The sequence below is a fragment of the Drosophila navojoa genome, chromosome 2 (genome assembly GCF_054131105.1).
Source record: "Drosophila navojoa isolate 15081-1374.11 chromosome 2, UAZ_NAV_1.0, whole genome shotgun sequence".
Taxonomy (NCBI): domain Eukaryota; kingdom Metazoa; phylum Arthropoda; class Insecta; order Diptera; family Drosophilidae; genus Drosophila; species Drosophila navojoa.
Window position 1 is genome coordinate 6,732,037 of NC_142890.1, and position 19,641 is coordinate 6,751,677.

The window sequence follows — 19,641 nt, forward strand, 5'->3', positions numbered from 1 at the left end:
ACAAGCTCATTTATGGTCTGCTTTGGTAAATAATTTTGAAATTTGTTTTTTGTCTCTATTGTCATCTGGTGGGCCGCTTTGCCTTTGGGCATCGCTGGGCCCAATTGAAAGAATGAAATTCGGAGCAGTTAACCCGACATAACGCCAAAGCTGCTTAATCGTTTCGCTCAACCATAAACACTTCAGCCCACATTGAATGCCTGTGTGTGGTTTTATAATGTGTTTGTGCCTCTCTCTCCGAGTAGGTGTGTGTGTGTGTGTGGGCATTCATATGGTGTGTGTGGTCGTTGGTTAATTAAAAATGTGCTGCGCATTAACATAATTGCCTTGGGAATAAAATTGAATGATTAATAATAGCGCAGTGATTAAACGAAAATGCTCGGCTACACAAAGGACCTTCGTCATTGTGTTTGTCGCAGGTCAAAGCGAGGCACTCTCTCTGCACTCTTCCCCCGCATCGGGCGTATTTTAAAATTGTGGTTGAAAGGGGGCACAAATATTTTAAGCATTTTAATTACTAATTTAAGTCTAGGCCAGGTATTAAAGAAATTAGAGCAGACTCTTGTGTGGCATCTAGCAGCCAAGGTGACATACTGAGCTCCCAGTGATGAGGCACAAATTGTGGCTTGGGCCCAAATTCCAGGCCATGATAAACTGAGCTTAGTGCTGAGGCTCTAATAAACCTGACTTGATGTCGATTGCAATTACGCAAGAACAGTTAACAGTAGATAAAAGCACAATTATGGTGAGATTCTACTTGACCCAATTTCTATTAGTTCATCCCATAGAAATTTCAATTAGTGGAAATTCAACAACGCCTAGACACAACAAGTCAATTAGTTAGTAGATTAGATAGCTATGTATTGAACAAATTGGGAAATTGGAAAACGTGATAATATTTACGGATATTTTACAAATATTTATACAAATGCGGCAAATTGTTTACCCAATTTGCGCTTGGCTCCCGTGCTCGAAGTGTCCATATCAAAATTATAATTATATTCGTTTATATTTGCAATTAGATACGAGTGTAATTAATTAGGGGTAATTTAATTCGAAATTCGGATGCAGCGTTTTATAGAGAAATTGACAATTTAATTGCCACTATTGTATCAAGTATTCATGTGTATGTGTGTGTGTGTGTATGTATGTGTGTGTGTGTCTGTCCGTCTGAAAGGATTGCGGCATATGACCGCGTCGTGGTCTGTGACATCGATTTTCGGGCTACGTCGTACCAAAAGATTAAATTGTCACGTATCAAAAGTAATTAAGTGTTGGCGGAGCTCTGACCAAAAATCCCAATGGCTGGCGGTTTGGGGCTGTGTAAACCAATTCGGTTGGCCTGGAAACTCGACGCGGTTTGGCTTTGCCATTGGCTTAATTTAATTACACCGCACTCGGCCTCAACATGAGCCGTATACGGGCGAAAACTTTGATTGCAGCAGCAGCTTTCGGGCATCTTCCTTCAGAGCGGAAGTCATAATGGCCAAGTGTGCTACGTTATTTTATTTGATTTCATTTTTTTTTTTTTTGCTCGTGATGCTCTTGTTTTTGCATTACTTCTTTAGTGCTATAATTGTGCGCTATGAGCCTCGAAATCCGGGCACTCACAGATCTCAGCTAGATTGGGATTGGCTTTAATTTTCTTTTTTTTTTTTTTGGGCAACGCACAAAGGCAGAAAGTGCGAGTGGACGGCGTGCGAGATTTGGGTTTCATATTTTTTTTTGGTTCCCTTTCGCTTTCAATTGCTAAACGACACTTTTGTTTCGATTTATGGCGCCGTAAAAGCCAAAAGTGGCGCAGTTGTAATTTTACGGCCTTGCGCAATGCTGTGCTGGGACACAGACAGTGTGGCATAGACAGGGGCAGGGGCTGGGGCAGGGGCAGTGGAGTGGAGCTCGGGCGTAGGCAAAGTGAGTTGTGCATGTGATTTGGCCCATTTCGATTTTGTTTTAACCTCTGCACACATACGCTTAAGCTCTTTATCCCCGTATCATTATAACAGATTTATGTGTGACTAGTAAATGCAGGCATAATACTGTCAGTTTAATTTGCTCGCAATGAACGGAACATCACTCCGCCCACGGCCACGCCCCCGGCGCAATTGCCCTTTGAGCTGGCAAACAAGTTGTTTAAACAACAATTTTTACAATGTTTTCGTTCGATGCTTTTCCACTTGAGTGAGCAGCGCTTAAATGAACGTTCGAGAAAGTTATTGGATCGTTTTGATTTATTGCGCATGCAAATGTTTGCTGTGTCTGTGGCAGCCTCAATCCTTAATCCTGTTGCGCTTCCTTCGAATGTGAATGAGGCCAGCCAGCCAGCCCTTGCCGAATTGCCAATCACTTTTGTATTCTCCGCCAGGGCTCGTGCTGCCGACAGTCGGCAAACAAACAATGTGCATGCATTTGGATAGGTCGGGCCATATATGCTTTACGACTCCATTATGGATGCTCAAGTGAAATTAAAATTAGTCTCCTCGCATAAACAGAGACAAGATATTTCATGCGCATATAATGCATGTGTCTATTGATTGGAATTCCATTTTAACAGCAAATTTCTATTTGGGCAAAGGCACATTTATATATACCTAAGCTATTTTCATATTCCCATGGAGAATATATGGATGCAAAAGCCATTTAATATAGTTAACAGTGCTGATTAAATATTATTAAATATTGTTTAATTTTCTTCAATTTATTTTCAGCTTCAAGTCGTATACGTAATATTAAATTAAGTATACGCCGTTATTGTGGGCGTTCTTCTTAAGCTTCACAAGTTGCTTAACTGTAAATTGAGCAATGCGTAAGTCAAATTAAACTGGAAATATGTCAGACCGATGGCGTCCACTGAACTGCCATTTGATGGCAATTCTTGGCTCATTCTATGCGACATGCGAATTAGCCAGAAATTAATTTCATCAAATGCGCACATCACTTGCGGAATCAATTTGATTTTCCAATTATTTTGTTATTTTCGTTTGTCATGTGAGCGAACATAAAAATTCACTCGGTTGAAAAATGAAGCCCAAAGAAATCGCTAGAGCCGCAACTACAAACCGAATATGGATTTATTGTGTAGCGAGGAGCTGAGTTTTGTTGTTGCTGTCCTTGTTGCTGTTGTTGTTATTTACTTTTTTCGAGCGCGAAACTTCCTTTTATAAATTTTATTTTTATGCGGCGTAGCAAACACGCATTTCCGACGGATGTCTGTTAAAAATATTTGCGAGTTTTAAACCCTTTCGCATTGCTCCCTTCGCTGAACAACAGCAACAACAGCGCACGAGTCGAAGTTAATCGGATTTGGGACAATGCGAGCGAACAATGCCCAAGTAAGGAGCAGCGAGCCAGCAACCAATTCAATTGTGCATATTGAATTTCGTTCAATTAATCATCCGCACAAAAAATGATGATGACGTTGATCAAAAAGCCGCAAACGAATTGAAACGAAGCCCACAAGACAATTCAAATGGAAAGCTTTCGCTCAAAGAGGCAGTTGGCCCAACGCGCTCCATGCTAGAATTTCTCACCCGGCTGTCTGTTTCGCACTTCTTTTTTTTTTTTACTCAGTTGAGTTAAAACTCATGGCTGCATTTACGTTATTAATGAATAAGGAATTTGTGTCAGTTGGTTTTTCTTTGATTTATGCGATATCGTCAACGGCAGCCAACAAGCAACCGGAAGATGTGTGCCGGATGTGTGACAGTCGTCATGATATATGAGCTCCGGCTAAAAGCCATGGCAACCCCCACTGACGGCGGCCCGGTATGAAATGCAAAGTCAAATAATGAAGTGAAACTCCATAAAGTCTGTTGCACAATTGTTAATCATGCATGACCAAATAGAAACTCTTAAGACTCTCAAGCCAAACAAAACACACAAATCACAGCAAAAGATTAAAGTGAATCCAAATTCGTTCTCAATTATGTATGCGCACATGGACTTGATGTCCCCGGGTGTTTGATTTCACATAAGGGGTTCGCTCCTTCGTTCCTTTCAATCATTACGCCCCCAGCTTGAGTCCAACTCAGCTCAGCTTCTCGTCCATTATTGACATCATGCTGCTGTTTGTTACCCTAAGCAATCTCTGATGTTTGCTTTTACAGAAATTAATAGCGAAAAATCTGACGTCGCGTTGTCTTACAAAGCTGCCAAAGCTAAGCCCATTTCAGCTGCGTAGAGCTCAAAGAGCACAGCAAAGCGGAGCAGAGCAGAGCAGAGCAGAGTTGAGCTGAGCTGAGCTGAACAGAGCATATAGGGTGCTGACTCGATCCCAAGTTCTAGGGAAAAAGGCCTGCAAGCCATCAAGACACGTGAGCTCATTCATCGTTAATTTCTTACATTGGCCGCTGGCACAAAGCGCAAGGATGTTTGTCTAGGCTCAAAAGGATTGCAAATTCGTTGACTACGCGTGCACACGCCCCCCTCTCTATCTGTCTGTCTGCAGCTGGGAATTAGCGAGTTAGCCTGCCGTAAATATTTACATGCTCTATGCACGAACGTGTGCTTAATTCATTACACTCGTCTCGCTGCTCGTTCCAGCAGTTTGCGTTTCCCATTTCAAAACTTTTGCTTTGAAATAGTTTCAGCTCACTGCGATAAGTTGTTTGATGTGTTGGCGTTAAATATCACTATATACGTATGTGTATGTATTTATTGAAAGCCCTCACCGTGACTCACTTAATTAAGTGCAACTTGAATCAAAAAGAATATTATAAATTTAAGCAGACGGCTGAGCTGTGCAGGACGTTTGCTGGTAAATAGCGGAATCCCCTTTGAAATGGAGACAGCGAATTCGCGCGAAAGTGTCAAATGAGCTTACAGAGGGATTACTTTCGCCCCGTAAAAATAATCGCATTAATTTGTCGGACAAGCAATTACAGCGAATAATTGAACTGCAATGTCAACGCAACGGCCGAGACGTAGGCGGAGACGAAGTGAATACTTAAGGGACTTACAGAAAAGCACAACATACCTCAAGAGGTACTTTATACAAAAAATAAAGTACTTTATATATACGTATATATCTATATGTCTGTATGTGTGTGCGTTGAGTGTGTTTATGTACTTTGTTATGGGAATGTAGCCGCTTTGCTGCGAGGAACCCTCTTCGTCTTTACGCTGCTGCACAGCAATTATCCGCGAAAAAAAAACGCTCGAAATTGAAGCTAAATAATAGAAATGGCGTCAGGGAGCTGGCAACTCGAAATAGACAAAGTACAATGCACGGAATCACAATGGAACCGGACTGTGAATGAACGAACTGTGAATAAGCAATGAGAGTTCGCTCGCTCGCTCAGTCTGGAGTACTCAAGACGGTGTGGTTAACGGAGCTTGCAAGGCGGAAATCAAAAGCCACTTTCCTGTAATTGCGCCTGCAACACTGGGCCACCAGGGAGCAGCCAAGCGAGTCGAGTCCGTAAGTGAGTCGGCTGCTGTGAGGCGTTAATTAAATGCAAACCAACATCAATACTATATACGTGAGAGTGTGTGTGCGTGTGTGTGTAATACTATATATAAAGACAGCCAGAGTTAACATGTAGCAAAATGAAAATTGAAAATGAGTTTTGCTCTGTGGCTTTCGGCTCGTGCTGAGATAGACTCGTATATTAAGATTTTCGGATAATTATCATTGGCAACATTCAAGATGGCAGCTGTCTCTGGCCCACTGCAGTGCTCGAGATAAGCCTTTAATTCCACTTATAGTTCAATTCGTTCCACCTGACCGCACAGAGCGCACAGCGAGGTACCACGAGGCGTATGTGTGTTTGTAGTCTTTGCCTTGCTGCAATACGATTTGTTGCTGATTAAGACAATGCCGACTAGCTCGACTCGGTTGAGCACAAACGGACAAAAGGAGAAAGAGATACAGATACAGATAGAGATATTGAGGGAGATAGTGATAGAGAGAGGAAGGGAAGGAGGGAGACTTAAGTTAACACGCCGAGAACGCCAGAATGGTAAGTGTAATGCTTGGACAGAATAAACATTTGCACAAATTTACAGAAAAGGCTGATTTAGCTTGTGCTTTGCTTAATTTACTACAAAATTAAATTGTGGAAAATGCGGAATGCCTTCCGTTTTGGGCTTTTAAATGCGAATTGCTTGTTGCTGCCGCTGTTGTGAATGAGTTTGGGGATGAGGGTGGGCCGGAGTGGTCAGTGAGCATCAAGTTTGGAGCTTTTCACGTTCATTCCATGGCCTTTGGCATGCTTTGCGACGAGTCAGCTGGTGCCCCGATGTCCTGAATTGAATTGGTCGCTCTTGTTCATTTTCCGCATCGTAAGTCTCACTGAACTCAAGCACTTGCGGCATCTAAATGAGAACTATTGTTAACCGCCGCAGAGCGAACAAGCACTTTTATTCAACAGTCTAATTTTTAATTCACCCAGACTCTATCGCACAATTTCGAACCGGGTCTTAAGTTTGGCTTTTAGACACACACACAGAGAGAAAGAGAGAGAGAGAGAGATAGAGATACACACACACATACGCACTTCACAAAGGAATTGTGATGCTTGAAATGAACTTATACTCCTTTGAAATATGCTTGGCCATGACATCGTCCTGCATGGGCTGCCCATTCGTTGCTTGGTTTTTGTTTTGAGTACCTATATCTTGGTTAGTTGAGTTGCTGGCAATTGCTGTTGATTGGCTGCAGCACCCAAAACGATGAGCCTCAAAAGTATCTCCTTTTGTGCAGGCCTTCGGATGTGTGTGCAGCTGAAACAAACTAGATTTTTCTCTTTCCCCTCTCTCTATGTCTACTTCTCTTTCTCTTTCTTCTTCTCTTTCTCCCTTGTGCAGAATTCAATTGAAGGGCCTGTTCTCGCTTGACTGCTGTGACCCAGGCTGTCATCTCTATCTCCAGGTCAACGATGATTGCCTGTGGTCCCACTGAGTGGCACACAACATTTCGGTCCACATGCCAATTGGCCGACTTACGGATTACAGTTCACTCTACCTTGATCCCAATCCGTTCGTTATTTATTTGCAAATAAATTGGTAAACTCTGGTGACAATACCTTAAACTCTCCCAGCTATTATCGGCTTGTGCTCCACACAGCTTACAGAGAAAGTTGTATAAACTTTGCACGTAAAATACTTAGAGGCAATTAACAGATGAAAAACTTTCGTCAGCCCAAATAGATTACAAATCGCTCTAATCTGTTAACAGACTCCAGAATGAAGCCATAATTAAGCTTATTCTGAAATGGCACTAGGCAGATAGCTCGACAAATCAATATATTCGCAGATCCTCGAGCATATGGCGGGAGTAAATTAGCTTTAAATGGGGCATCTTTGGGAATTTATTTAATTCCGCAACCCTTTTCTGGCCATTAAAGGCAAAAGGCTAGGGCAAACGAAGCGTTAACAGCTGCCAAAGCTTTAAGCCTAATTTGGCCGTGGATATACAGTGGTGCGCATAAATAAATCACCCACAAGTTGACCCTTTGATCTAAAACCAGATGTCTGCCTGCAAAATGGCTGAAAAATTCCACAGACCGCCACGCTAGCTGCCTGATGAGCCGAACTCTTTGACTGCCCGATGACCCCGCCCCCGTCGTGCGCATATCCCACGGGGCACGCACCAAACGTTTTGTTGCCGAGTTGAACTTTAAACATTTGTGCCAAATAAATGTTGCCATATATCCTTGTCTAGACGCTGCACAGGACTAGCCAAGGGTACAGCAGCGTATTGGAATTTAGATTATGGCATCAGCCTTTGCGTTCACAAAGCGAAAATGTTTCAATAGCGTCCATATTGATAGCAAATATTGCACTCCGAATATGAAAGCTTGAGTGCACTGGAATACATGAGAAAATACTAAAATACTTGGACTAAGCTTTATGTTTCAGCATTATTATTTTTGCCTGATTTATTTATAAATATAAATCTCTTATAAATTGAGAATCATATTATTATTGTTGTATATTATACCAAGACTATCTAAGCTGTCTACTTAATGTCGAATTATATTTTTGCCTCTTCTTTAAACAACTCAACTTGAGTCCGATTTATACCAATAAATTGAGATTCCTTCCCTTTGATACATTCAACAAGACGGCTCATCTCAAGTTGGCCACACGCCTTGTGTAAGCATATTATATCTACTTGGAGTAGCACTTGGACACTGAGTTCATTAATCTCTGGGAAATAGCTTACGTACACGCGAAGCACTGTTTGTTGGCTTAGCTGGGGGCCAATTAGTTAGATCCAGCAACGGAAAGATTTAGATAAGTGCACTTCTTCAATTAAGTCTGCCAAAGAGCGCACAGATTATTGAACTCTGTTGCTGACATTATGTATGTATCGATAGTGAGGACCTACAACGACAACGCAGTCGAAATGTCAAACAGTGCTCGGAGAACCTTGAACAATAGACCAAGATTTTCTGGCATCAAAGTTTTCGCACACGTAACGAACTTTTGAGCAGCATCTGTTGATGTTCCCAACATTTTCGGCTCAAAGCAAGTGAACGAACTGTCCCCCAGCATGGGAAAAGGCAAAAAGTCGAGCAGAGAGAACGTCTGCTCCATTGACTTTGGTAAAAGATGACTTCAGCACTGTTACAGAGCGATATTCATTGGAAACACTTTGAGTGTGAGGTCCACCCATTGTGCGCAATGGCTACGCAGCTGAAATGTACTCCTCAATCGTGCCTCGCAAAAGTCCCAAGTTGCCAAAGCCGCAGACAATTCACAACTGGCAATCGAATTGAAAGAGTCCGTACGACTCTCACTCATTAGCAACATATGAAATGCGGAATGGGAATACCTGAGCCCAGGCTGTGGGCAGCAAGTACATTGGCCTGGTGGCCATGTGCCTGTACCGCAAATCAGACTAGAAAAATAACATGTTACTCTTGCATGCAGTTAATCAAGGCGACTTTTCCATCAATTGCGAGCGGGAAAATAATTGAAGTGAAAATCAATTGCAAATAAATCGTACTCGAGAATCGAAGCGTACGCCGACAAATGAACGAAGTCAGATTGATTTCGCATCTAGCTCTTTGACAGTAAACGACTTTTATTTCTGAGAAACGTATAAGTATACATGTTGACAAAGGTTTTTGTTTTAAATTGTATGCAACGGGCAGCACTGGGCGTGGCTGTCTTTATAAAGCAGTATCAAGAGCAGAGCCTGAGTAGTCCTGGCCGTTTTGCTTGCTCATATACATATATGCGTGTCTATATGTAGATCCTTATAAGTCAATGTAGTGATCTCGAAGTAATAAAGATAGAGATCGTTTTTATGCAGGCATCCGAAAAAAGATTGTGCAGATTAAGTATTTTTCATATCAATAAATGCTTTTTAATACAAAATACTGTTGAAAATCAGTAAAATGTGATAAATATCAAGTACTTAGCGAGCTTGGCTTATAGGTATTAGATGGCTCCTTTTATTTAAATAAAATAATTAACTTTCGATATTCTTATTTGTTGTCTTTGAGATAACTGTATATAAAATATACAAATATATTTGATAAATATATTTCAAAATAAATATATATGTATAGAAATTCTCATAGACTTAACTTTACCTCACAGAAAATCACTTATGGCCAATGCTTTCTGTGTAGCAAAGTAGGCTCTAATAAGATTAATCACACATATTAAATAAATTAAATAAGCTCACTGCCAAATATGCATTCCGTATGCGCATTTGCATTCTCTATGAAATGGACATGAAAATTGCAAACTATGAAAACGCCTAGTCGAGTGTGTAAGAAGCTTTAAATAACTTCATTTGAGCAGAAATACTTTGAGGATTAAGTCCCAGCGGTGGTTGTCGATAATCAATGTTTACTGAGCCCAGGCAAGTGTTTGTGTATATTTGCATTGGCAAAGCCAATCCGGTTGCTCTGTAATTGTCTGGCAGCGCAATTATGCGATTCAATTTATATGTGCTCCACATGCACAGTGCAGTGCAAACATTCAGTTTTAATGTGCATAAATATTGGCAATACCCAAAGCGGATAATAATTGTTCACAACTTTGGCCAGGCAGAACAATGGCAGCATGTGGCGATTTGAAAGGAAGTCCATGGGAATAAGGCCGTGGCAGCAATTCACGAAAGCCACCAAAATATTAGAGCCAATGCGCCGACACAGTTTCCAATGTGGGGATGGCTTACGTCTGTTTTTTGTTAGTGTCATCTGCCTTGCTTTATTATATTTAATTGCTCATACGCACTGTTGTGTGTTCAGCTTTTGCTTTTGTTGCTTTGGCGCCCTGCCGCTCTGCCGCTCTGCCGTTCCGCTGCCCTGGCTTCGGCATTGCTGGCCAAAAATGCTGACAATGGAGCCGTCTCTTGTTTCGGTTCGACTCGTTGCTAAGTCTAGCTGCCGAGCCAATGGACGCTCTCTCATGCATTGCGCTATGTTGGTTTTTGCTCTTCGCCATCTGCCAGCTGCTCGATGTGCATGTGTGTGTGTGTGTGTATGTATATATGTATATGTGTTTGTGTGCGCTTATTTATTCTCCCCTGTTGTTTGCTTTAATTACGACTGCTCGCAGACACTCAACCGGCTACGGTTCATGGTCTGAATTATATGTTTGATAAATTGCTGCTGCAGCAAATCATCGTCAGCTCCCTGGCTAGGATATCATTTTAGCCTTATCAATGCAGCAAATTTGTGTTTTCACTTTTCTAGTTGTCGTTGCGACATATGTGTGTTGTATCCCTTTTTTTGGCTCATTTTACGGAAAAATTCCACAAAATTAGCCAAAGTGGAAGCAGAAAATCTCCCTTGACTATGATTAATTAAATACAGTTTCAACTGCGATTCATTAAAGTTTATGCTGACCGACCAAAGGTATGCCATATATTATTATATAGAGAAACTTTCTAAAGCTCAACTAAGCCAAATTTTAGACAATTTAACAATATGATATTAACTTTTATTTAACTACGCCGAGTGCCTGGCCTCGGAGCATTCATTAAATATTTCCATTGTTTCAGGTTTGGCGTGGGAAGTGCGCTGCGAGGTAGATTAATATTGTCTTAATGGAGAACACGCGTAAATATCTAAACGTAGCCAGTCTTTGTTCCGGCTATGAGGCAGAGCGAAGGCGAAGGTCCTTTAATTGCCACAGCGCATAGACTTTGCCATCCACTTTGCCATAAGGCTGGCTCAGTTATAAAGGAAATGTTCTACCTGCAAATTATGCAAGCTATGAAAAGCAACGCAACTGCCAGCCGACAGTCGGGAAAGGCGCGTTTATGGAATAGTTACTTAAATTGGTATGTCAGCCGCTCGACACCACCAGCTGTATAAGTGTGTGTGTGTGCGTGTGTGTGTGTGGTGGAGCAGGTGTAGTTGGCTATAAACTGGCCACGACTAGAGCGCCACTTCTAGTTGCTTGGCAATGAATTAATTATGTTGTGCTTGGCCACGCTTGTTTAAAGTTAATTGCTTTTTCAAAATGCATGAGACGCCCCTCCCTCCCACAAGCCACGAACTAAAAATATTATTTCACGTAATTGGAGAGATTTTCTGAAGGTGTCTGAGCTGTAGCTATGCATGCTGTACTTCGCTCTCAAAACATATACGAAATGCATGAAAAATGCTAAGCTTTTCAATACCTCAGCTCGGGCTTGCCTCGGCTGCGAGTACACAAACGAGTTGCCCAAATTTGGAAATATATTGCTATACATCATCAAAGCTAACAATTTTGCAATCAATAATGCTGATTCAACTATAAATTTAGCAGCCTGTAACAACAATTCAGCAAACAACTTGGAGACTTTTGATGAACTGCCCGCACTGATGTGTTTATGCAAGTATATTTTGGCAATTTATTGGCTCTCTGTCAAGCTCAATATTTGCGAAAATGTATTGACCAAATTTGATCAAGGGATGAACCTTACTGTTAAAGTGAGGATATTCAATTTAAGCATCCCACAATATTCGGGACCCTGGTCCCGCGCCCAGGTAAACATGGAAAGGGAGGCGGCTGGGTGGCCCAGCTGTGTCAGCCGTGAGCTGCGCCATTATCCTCTAATAAATATTGATTTCGGGGTAATAAAAAGAACATGACAGAAGCTAACAGCATCCTCGATGGCATTAACGGTCCTGTCGTTCATCGGTCACAGCGAGCGTCCTCGAGCATCCTCATCCTGTGAGGCGAATACAATATCAACTGAAATTTATGGATTAAACAAACGTTCGTTGATACGCCCAACAGACACACACACACACAGAGAGAGAGAGAGAGAGAGAGAGAAAGGAAATGTATTTGTGTACGTATTAGCGTGTATATATGTATATATTTGTATCCGATTTACAATATAAATCGATGTAAATTATTTGCAACAAAGCTGGAAATTATTCAAAATTAAATATAACTACCTTGCTCAAATTATGCAAATTTTTTCTCATTTTCGGCTTGCAGTTCACCTTTTAGCTGTTGCCCCTCGTATTGCTAGTCATTTTTCTACACGTGCCAGGTTACCCTCGAGCAGGATACAGAAGTGAAAGCAGTGAGGATTTCGTGCAGATGTATTCGAAAGCTGGAACGGAATGCCGCCTCATGGAGATAAATATGGAAATGTCATGTTTACAAGTTCTGGCAATAAAAGCCACCCATGAAGCTTATAAAATGCAAATGATTTCCCCCTCTCAAATTTCCTCTTCACCAGCAGCCATCATGCCGTTGCCAGCTAAGAGCACGAATTCCCCGTGGGGAAAAAGAGAAAATTACCTTTTCGGTACATTCGTTGCTTAAGCCGGCTTTTGCGCTCTTCTAGGCGCTAGACGGATAAAGTAAATTTGCAGAAAGTATCATAAAACAATCAAACAACAATTGTTTTTATAAATAAAATTTAATAATAATTATTATTTAATGTATAAAAATGTAGAAAATATCACTAGGTTTCTTTTCACTTGAACAGCTCAAACTTGAGTCAAATATTAGTTATACATTATTTTATAATAGAAACAAAAATAGAAACCGATGCCATCTAGTAAATATCTTCGGACTTAAATTTATAAAACTCAACTCCTGAAGGATTGATTCGTATAGTGAATTGGTCTTGCGGCTTGAATAGACCCACCTGCCGCTTGCTATCAAACAAGTCCTGAAACAAATTTCAAAATCAATTAAAACTAAATATCATAAATTGTAACTGAACTCCACTTACATAAGCTACGTAGCCCATTTGATTCGAGAGTCCCAAATTTTGTAAAATAATTCGAAACGTCTGTGGGCACAGGGGGCACTCATAGTGCTCCCCAATGTTGGCAAAAGCCACAGCAAATGAGTGTGCTCCAATATTATTAGTAGGCATGACGGGGCGCAGCCAGACCTAATTATGCCAGCTATTTCAAATAAGCCCATTGCATATATAAATCTGAAAACCAAAATACCTGTATATTGCCAGACGTCAGTACGCAGTGGCCTGGTATGCCGAGTGGATCCTGATCGACCTCGATTATATCGCTGCGCAGTGCGGTTTCAAATGTACTAGATAATTGAAATGTTTTCATTAAAAGAATACAAACCGATTTTGCAGTAATGCCCTGATTTCAGGCCGAACTGTCTGCAAGTCATTCGACATGATGAGCGGGGCGGCGAGCACCGCCCACATGGCCTGTTGCAAGCGACTCGCATCATAGCTGAGGTGATAGTTGCCCAACACCAGCTAATGGAATATCAAATTGAATTTTTGATTTACATGAGACATATATACATATATTTATGTATGTATGGTATACTACCCACCATATCTGGGTCATTCCAGCTGCCAGGCGCGGCATGTTTTGTCAAATTATCCTGCCTCTTGAAGTAGTTGAATATGGTGTTAATAATGGATGCGGTGGAGTCTCTGATATCATCAGCGAAACGCCACAAGTTACAATGTTTTCTTATCAATTCAAAGTTGGGCTGCAAATATAAAAAATTCTACGTATACAAAATTCTTTGTAAATATCTGGAGGCAACAAACGTTGTTTTGGTAGTATGGCCAGCTACAGGAGTAAACCATGGGCCGACCTGTCCTATTCAATGCCTGGCCAAAGGCCGGATACGCCGTGTTAAGGTCAATGCCATCGACATAGCAGCCGTCCAACTTGACATAGTCCACGCTCCAACTGGCAAAGGTCTTGGCATCAATTGAATAGTGGCCGTGCGCCCCGGGACCCAAATGCATACAAGTTCTCCTTCCGATATCGTGATACAGGCCGAACTTCAAACTTTTGTTGTGTATCTGACAAGCAGGGGAGAAACAGACAGGGAATAGAAAATCATGTTGTGATCAATAATTGACTTACGTATGCTGATAGGTGGTTTATGCCACTGGGGAATCGTTCTCGGTCGGCCATCAGCTCGGCTGTGATTGCGTTGCGCTCCTTTTCCATCCAACAATCATCGATTATTAAATATTTATAGCCAGCCGCCGCATACCCCTCCGATACCAGAAGGTCAGCCGTACGCATAAAGAGCCGCTCACTACACACGAAGAGCAAGCCAAAAATAAAATGAAAATACAGGAAATAAAGATGACAGGTTTATCCAGCAGCTTGACATTTTCACCTGATGCAATCCCTGGGGAACTTTACGCAGTCAGTCAGACAGCGGAACCGCTCGAACGGCATCCAGCCCATTGGCGGCGTTCTGGCCAGCCCGTTCTCCAGTCCGGCAACGCTTGTCAGTGTTAGAGCCAGACCTCCAATCGCCAGCAGCAGCACGTAGATACCTTCTCCTCGCATTCTCAATGATGATGACTGAACTTGGCCCGATTGCCACAACTTTAGCCACACTTCCGCAACTAATTAAAATTTCTTGCATGAGCTCTTTAAATATGCCGTAGCGAACTCTGTGGCTCGCGAGCTACTCTATAAATATTGCTCTATATCGGTTTCAGAGTGCTTGCTCTCTTGATTTTCCAGCCTGCTTTGCTGATGAGCACATGCCACTGAATTGAGATTCAATCAACCATGTTTCATTAGAGTGGCCAAGTCTCTACTTGATTCTGAAATTATCTGTCAATATTTGTCATTTTTTTTTTCTCTGCTGTCGCCGCAGCTATAATTATAAATGAAAAACTGTAATTGCTTGAGTTAATAACTAGTTGCAAACCAATAGAGCTTAGCTAGCTCCCTTGGCCAGTGCAAGTTGCGCCAAAGTTTATTCTGGAGCGCGCCCGAAGGCTTCAAAGTTCTGAGTGCAGCTCTTGGAATAATTTAACAGGCGAGCGCCTGTTTGAAGCTACCCGGCGCTACGTGGCCTCTTAAGTTCTGCCTCGCTCTATTAGGGTGTGCTGGTGTTTGCCCATAATTTGGAAGTGTTGGATGCGCTCTCCCCGAAACTCGAGGAGCACTCGACTTTACAAGTTGGAGCCGCCAAACGGAGCAGGCGAAGCCCTCTCTCTCTCAGTGAGTGCTGAGTGAAAAGGCTTAAAGGTAATATTAACAAAATTAATACAATTAGCATTGCGCAAATGAAGGCGAGCAAATTTTGAATAAAACAAAAGAAAAACTTCTGCAGAACTTCTTGGCTATGGAACTCGGGACTCACAGGGCATAGGGCTGCCTAGTGCATTCGGCAGCTGGACTATTTCAGGCAGTGCATCAAACCCTCTCGGCTTTTAGACTCACACATGTATCTCAGCAATGCGAACTATCTGATGCTGGAGGGGCGGGCGGGTGATAGCTAAATTGTGCTCAGGAGAAGTAAATAAACAAACGGCCAGCACGTTGTGCCAATTAAAGGGATCCCTTAGTGGACTTGAATGTTAATGCTAAATTTATGTAAATTAAATGATTTGTAATATGCTGCGACTACTCCACGGAAATGCAGATGCTGCCTGTCGGCCTGCCGGCCTGCCTGCCTGTTGGCCTGCCTGCTGTTGACATCCTGGCCCCGGCACTGGCACGCCCCTTGCCGCATAGCTCACTTGCCGGCTAATTAGTTAGAAGGAAGTTCGCTTGTTGGTTTAACTTTGCTTCGTGCTACTGGGCGCCTTTGTTACCCCATTTGAGCAATTTCAAATTGGCCGAGTGCGCAAACTGCACGCGGAGAAGTGGGGAAATGTGTGTACACACACACACACACACACACACACATGTATATATTTATATGTGTGTTTTATGTATATACAAAAATATATATGTATTATGTTTGTCTGTTGCGCAGCAGCCGTCGCATCTGATGTTCCGTTGTTGCTCTCTGAATCTTGGCACACTAATTAATTTGTACTTTAGCCCCATTTCCCCTCGACTGGTGCGCTGGCAGAGACACGAACGAAAGGAAAGCTCCGAGCTCGCGACCTCAAACCGCATCAGCACGTGTGCGCTGGCGTATTGTGTAGTTTTCTCAGTTAATGCCTCAAATATGTTAACAAGATACTTTACAATATGCCATAAAAAACGACAAGTAGGGGCCGGAATACAAACTCGGAACAGTCAGCGGATTTCTGAGTTTTGTTTACATAGGCCTTACCCAGCAGCAACGGCAGCGGCAGCAGCGGAAGCATTGCTCTAACCCACCTACGTCACATGTTACTTTTCGGCAACGAAATGGCTGACAATACACATGTTGCACCCATCCACTCGCAGGAGAGACTCACTGCGGACCCCTGATGAGTGAGTGCGTGCCTACTCAAATGTGTTGTAAAATTATGCATTAGTTTTATGTCGTTTTGTGGCATATTAAAATCTCCTTAATTACGAAATGTAATCAACAAAGGTTCGCTGCACACTTTTCCTTCTTGGCTTTGGCTTTGGCTCTGGCTCTGGCTCTGGCTTTTGGCTGGAAACGGTTTCAGTGATCCGCAATGCTCTGTGCATGTGTTCTTGCTGTTGTTTACATTTTTTGTTAGCCACATTGTTGTTTCTGGCTTGGGCCATGTACGTGACAGTCGGCAAAGGCAGGAAAAGTCTTAGTAAACGAAATCCTAGTCCCACATATTTTCACCTCCCCCAAATGTTTGTTTTTCTGCCCCAAAATATATGTGGGACATACAGAGGCGAGTACAAAAAATACTCATCCATTAAAGGGCTGTGTACCCAGGACTTAGACATGTATGTATGCCTATGATTATGTAACTCGCAGCATTATATCAAATGAATGCTCCTCATATTTGTTTTGTATTTTTTATATGAAAATAAAGAACCCGATTTGGTATTTTTTGTCCTGAACAAATGTTGGTTATATAACACATTTAATGATTCTTATATAAATTTCAAAAGTCGAAATATTTATTGGGAGAGTGTAGTGGAATAAACCGAGGTATAGTAAAGAACCCAGAGTCTCTTTAAAGTCTTTAAATATTCAAAATATATGAACTACCACAGAGCGCAAATATTGAATCGATAAATAATCGAGATATTCACCTACAGAGCTATCAATTTATTTTTAATGAATGGTAAATATTTCTTAAATACATTTATTATTATTCCACTCTTATGACACAGCTGCTGACTTCAGTGAACATGATGATAATAATGTCATAAGTATTGAGAAAATATATAAAAATGGCTTCCTTGTATAATTAGTATTCATTAAAAAAAGAGTGAATCAACAGCTAAAGCTCTTAATTGTGATATAGCTGTACAGCTATAATCAGCACTAATTACAGTTGCATTCCCAACTAAATTTGCATGATATTTAAATAGCAATAAAAAAGTGAAGAGCAAACATTCAATCATTGCTTGATAATTACTTGTTATTGACTCGTCTGCTCCCCCCTCACTCTCTCTCTCTCTCTTCGTCTACCTCTCTATCTGTGTCTCTTTCCGAATCCATGTTGTTCCTCGGCCATATGCATAGGTTTGAATACGAGATGAGTTTTATATGCAATCAGGCAGCACGGAAGACAGGATGAGAGGAGAAGAGCAGTCCATCCATAAATTAGCCCATTCACTGGCTAACGGCTATGTCGTGAAATCGTCCTCGTTTATGGCACTTTAATTGCCTCGAATTGTCTGGGCTAAGTACATTTTGGTGTTATCAGCGCCATTAATAAGCAGCACAATATGCCGCCTTCGACTCGCTCTGCATTCATAAAAAACATTATAATATTTACTATATACATAGGCATATATATATATGGATATATATGTATCTTTATGTATAAATAGAGCTGAATGAAGTCAACGCTAAAAAGTGCATTATTTATACAATTATGCGCGAAGATAATACCTCTTTTATGACGGCAAGTGCTTGGGATTGAGCACGAACGGGTGTAGCCCATTCACGGGATACGCCTAGCGTACTCGTGGGCGGTGCACAGGTGGATGGGCTGGCATTGGGGCGTAACGCTTGCCTGTTGGCTGTTGGCAGTTGGCAGCAACAAAAGCCTATTATTCTGCACGTAATAAACATAAAGTTGGCGCAATTTGTAACATAAATTTAAAGGGCTAACGTAAATCTTAGCGGCAATTATGTGTTTGGCGAACGCGGCGTATACGCAACGCAGCGCTGTCCGGGTTCATAACTCATGCTCTTCATTTCCAGGCAGCCAGCTCGTGCAGGCCCCGCCGGGCCGGGCCGGGCCATGCCATGCCCGACCCTATCACAAACACAAATGCCAGCAACAACAATAATAATACAGAAGGCGATGCCAGCGAAAGGAATTCAAATAGCCATAATTTATCACGTTGAGATTGCAGCTTCGCTACGCACGCAGACGAGCTGCAGATGAGTCTCAGCGTTTGTATTCTGGCTGTGGGTCGCCGGCGGGGTTCAGGTTCGGCTGCGTGCTTCTATTCGGATGTGGGTGGGCGGGCTCCAACCTTTTTAAAACGCGAAAGGATTAGTCCGCCCAACTAGCTAACGGGGATAGCGGGGCTATGGCTGCCGGTGCCAAAGGCGGGACGCAGAACGCAATTAGGCATGCGACAAGACCGCGGCCCTGGCCGTGGGCGTTGGTGGGGACGTGGAGCTGGCCTTGGTGCTCCGCCTCGGCGTTCATTCCGTCCGTTCTTGGGCTATATTGGGATTTATGATATTCTTCTTAATCAGATTTATCTTAATGTCTGCGATAAAGGTAAAATAAATCGCGGAGATTTATTAGCGCTAATTTCGCTTAATGCGCAGGTGACTACGCGCGGGCATCGAAGAAAGGGGACATTCGTAAAGGACACAAACGGAAATATCTATGTTTACCATTCCCAAGCACTTGACCTATATAATGTGTTGGGAGCAAGTGCATAGTTCCAGCATTCTGAACTTTGTCAAAACTAAAACGATTTATCAAAGCGGGCAAAATTTTGACCACATGATTGATGGCAGCCAAATGGGCGGAAACTATTGATTGAAACTTTTCGTTTGTGTTCACTCAGTTGAGTTCAATCTCATTCTAGGAAATATATATATATTTATATAAGATTATTGGAAACATGATTTGCCGATTAAGTTGATGAATGGAAATTAATGAAAAACTATAGTAGGTAACAATGCTTATGACTATGAATAGCTTATCTCATAAATTTCTTATTTGATTTTTCCTTTCTCTGCGATTCTCATGAGAATATATGCCCAATAATCTACTCATGTGCTCTATAGCTCCATCAATTTTTTTCTCTTCTTTACTAATTGAAGTACATACAGGTACTTTATAGGTGATAGGTATTGCAAATATTTAACTATATGTACACATATTTATGTGCATATATTTACTCAATAAACAAACGG

At 41.9% G+C, this 19,641-nt stretch overlaps 1 protein-coding gene and 1 long non-coding RNA gene across 2 annotated transcripts; one reads left to right on the forward strand and one right to left on the reverse strand.

The window, feature by feature from the left end:
• Nucleotides 1-12,951: 12,951 nt before the first annotated feature.
• LOC108658725 (alpha-N-acetylgalactosaminidase) lies at nt 12,952-14,888 on the reverse strand. Its single transcript, XM_030387388.2, has 8 exons — nt 14,539-14,888; nt 14,277-14,454; nt 13,952-14,212; nt 13,729-13,890; nt 13,509-13,648; nt 13,374-13,446; nt 13,148-13,312; nt 12,952-13,084 (listed from the first exon to the last, which is right to left on the reverse strand). The coding sequence occupies exons 1-8, from the start codon at nt 14,712-14,714 to the stop codon at nt 12,968-12,970; spliced, it is 1,272 nt and encodes a 423-aa protein (XP_030243248.1). The 5' UTR covers nt 14,715-14,888; the 3' UTR covers nt 12,952-12,967.
• Nucleotides 14,889-15,008: 120 nt separating this feature from the next.
• On the forward strand, nt 15,009-15,799 carry LOC149092084 (uncharacterized). Its single transcript, XR_016197679.1, has 2 exons — nt 15,009-15,407; nt 15,532-15,799. It is a non-coding gene; the product is annotated as an uncharacterized LOC149092084 (long non-coding RNA).
• Nucleotides 15,800-19,641: the final 3,842 nt, after the last annotated feature.

What these genes read in the sequence shown, in the direction of transcription:
- LOC108658725 (XM_030387388.2), bottom strand. Translation starts at nt 14,714, where the DNA reads ATGCGAGGAGAAGGTATCTACGTGCTGCTGCTGGCGATTGGAGGTCTG. An exon ending in TTCCCCAGGGATTGCATCAG is followed by an intron (nt 14,455 to 14,538) that starts GTGAAAATGTCA and finishes CTTCGTGTGTAG; the next exon opens with TGAGCGGCTCTTTATGCGTA. An exon ending in GCTGGAATGACCCAGATATG is followed by an intron (nt 13,649 to 13,728) that starts GTGGGTAGTATA and finishes ATATTCCATTAG; the next exon opens with CTGGTGTTGGGCAACTATCA.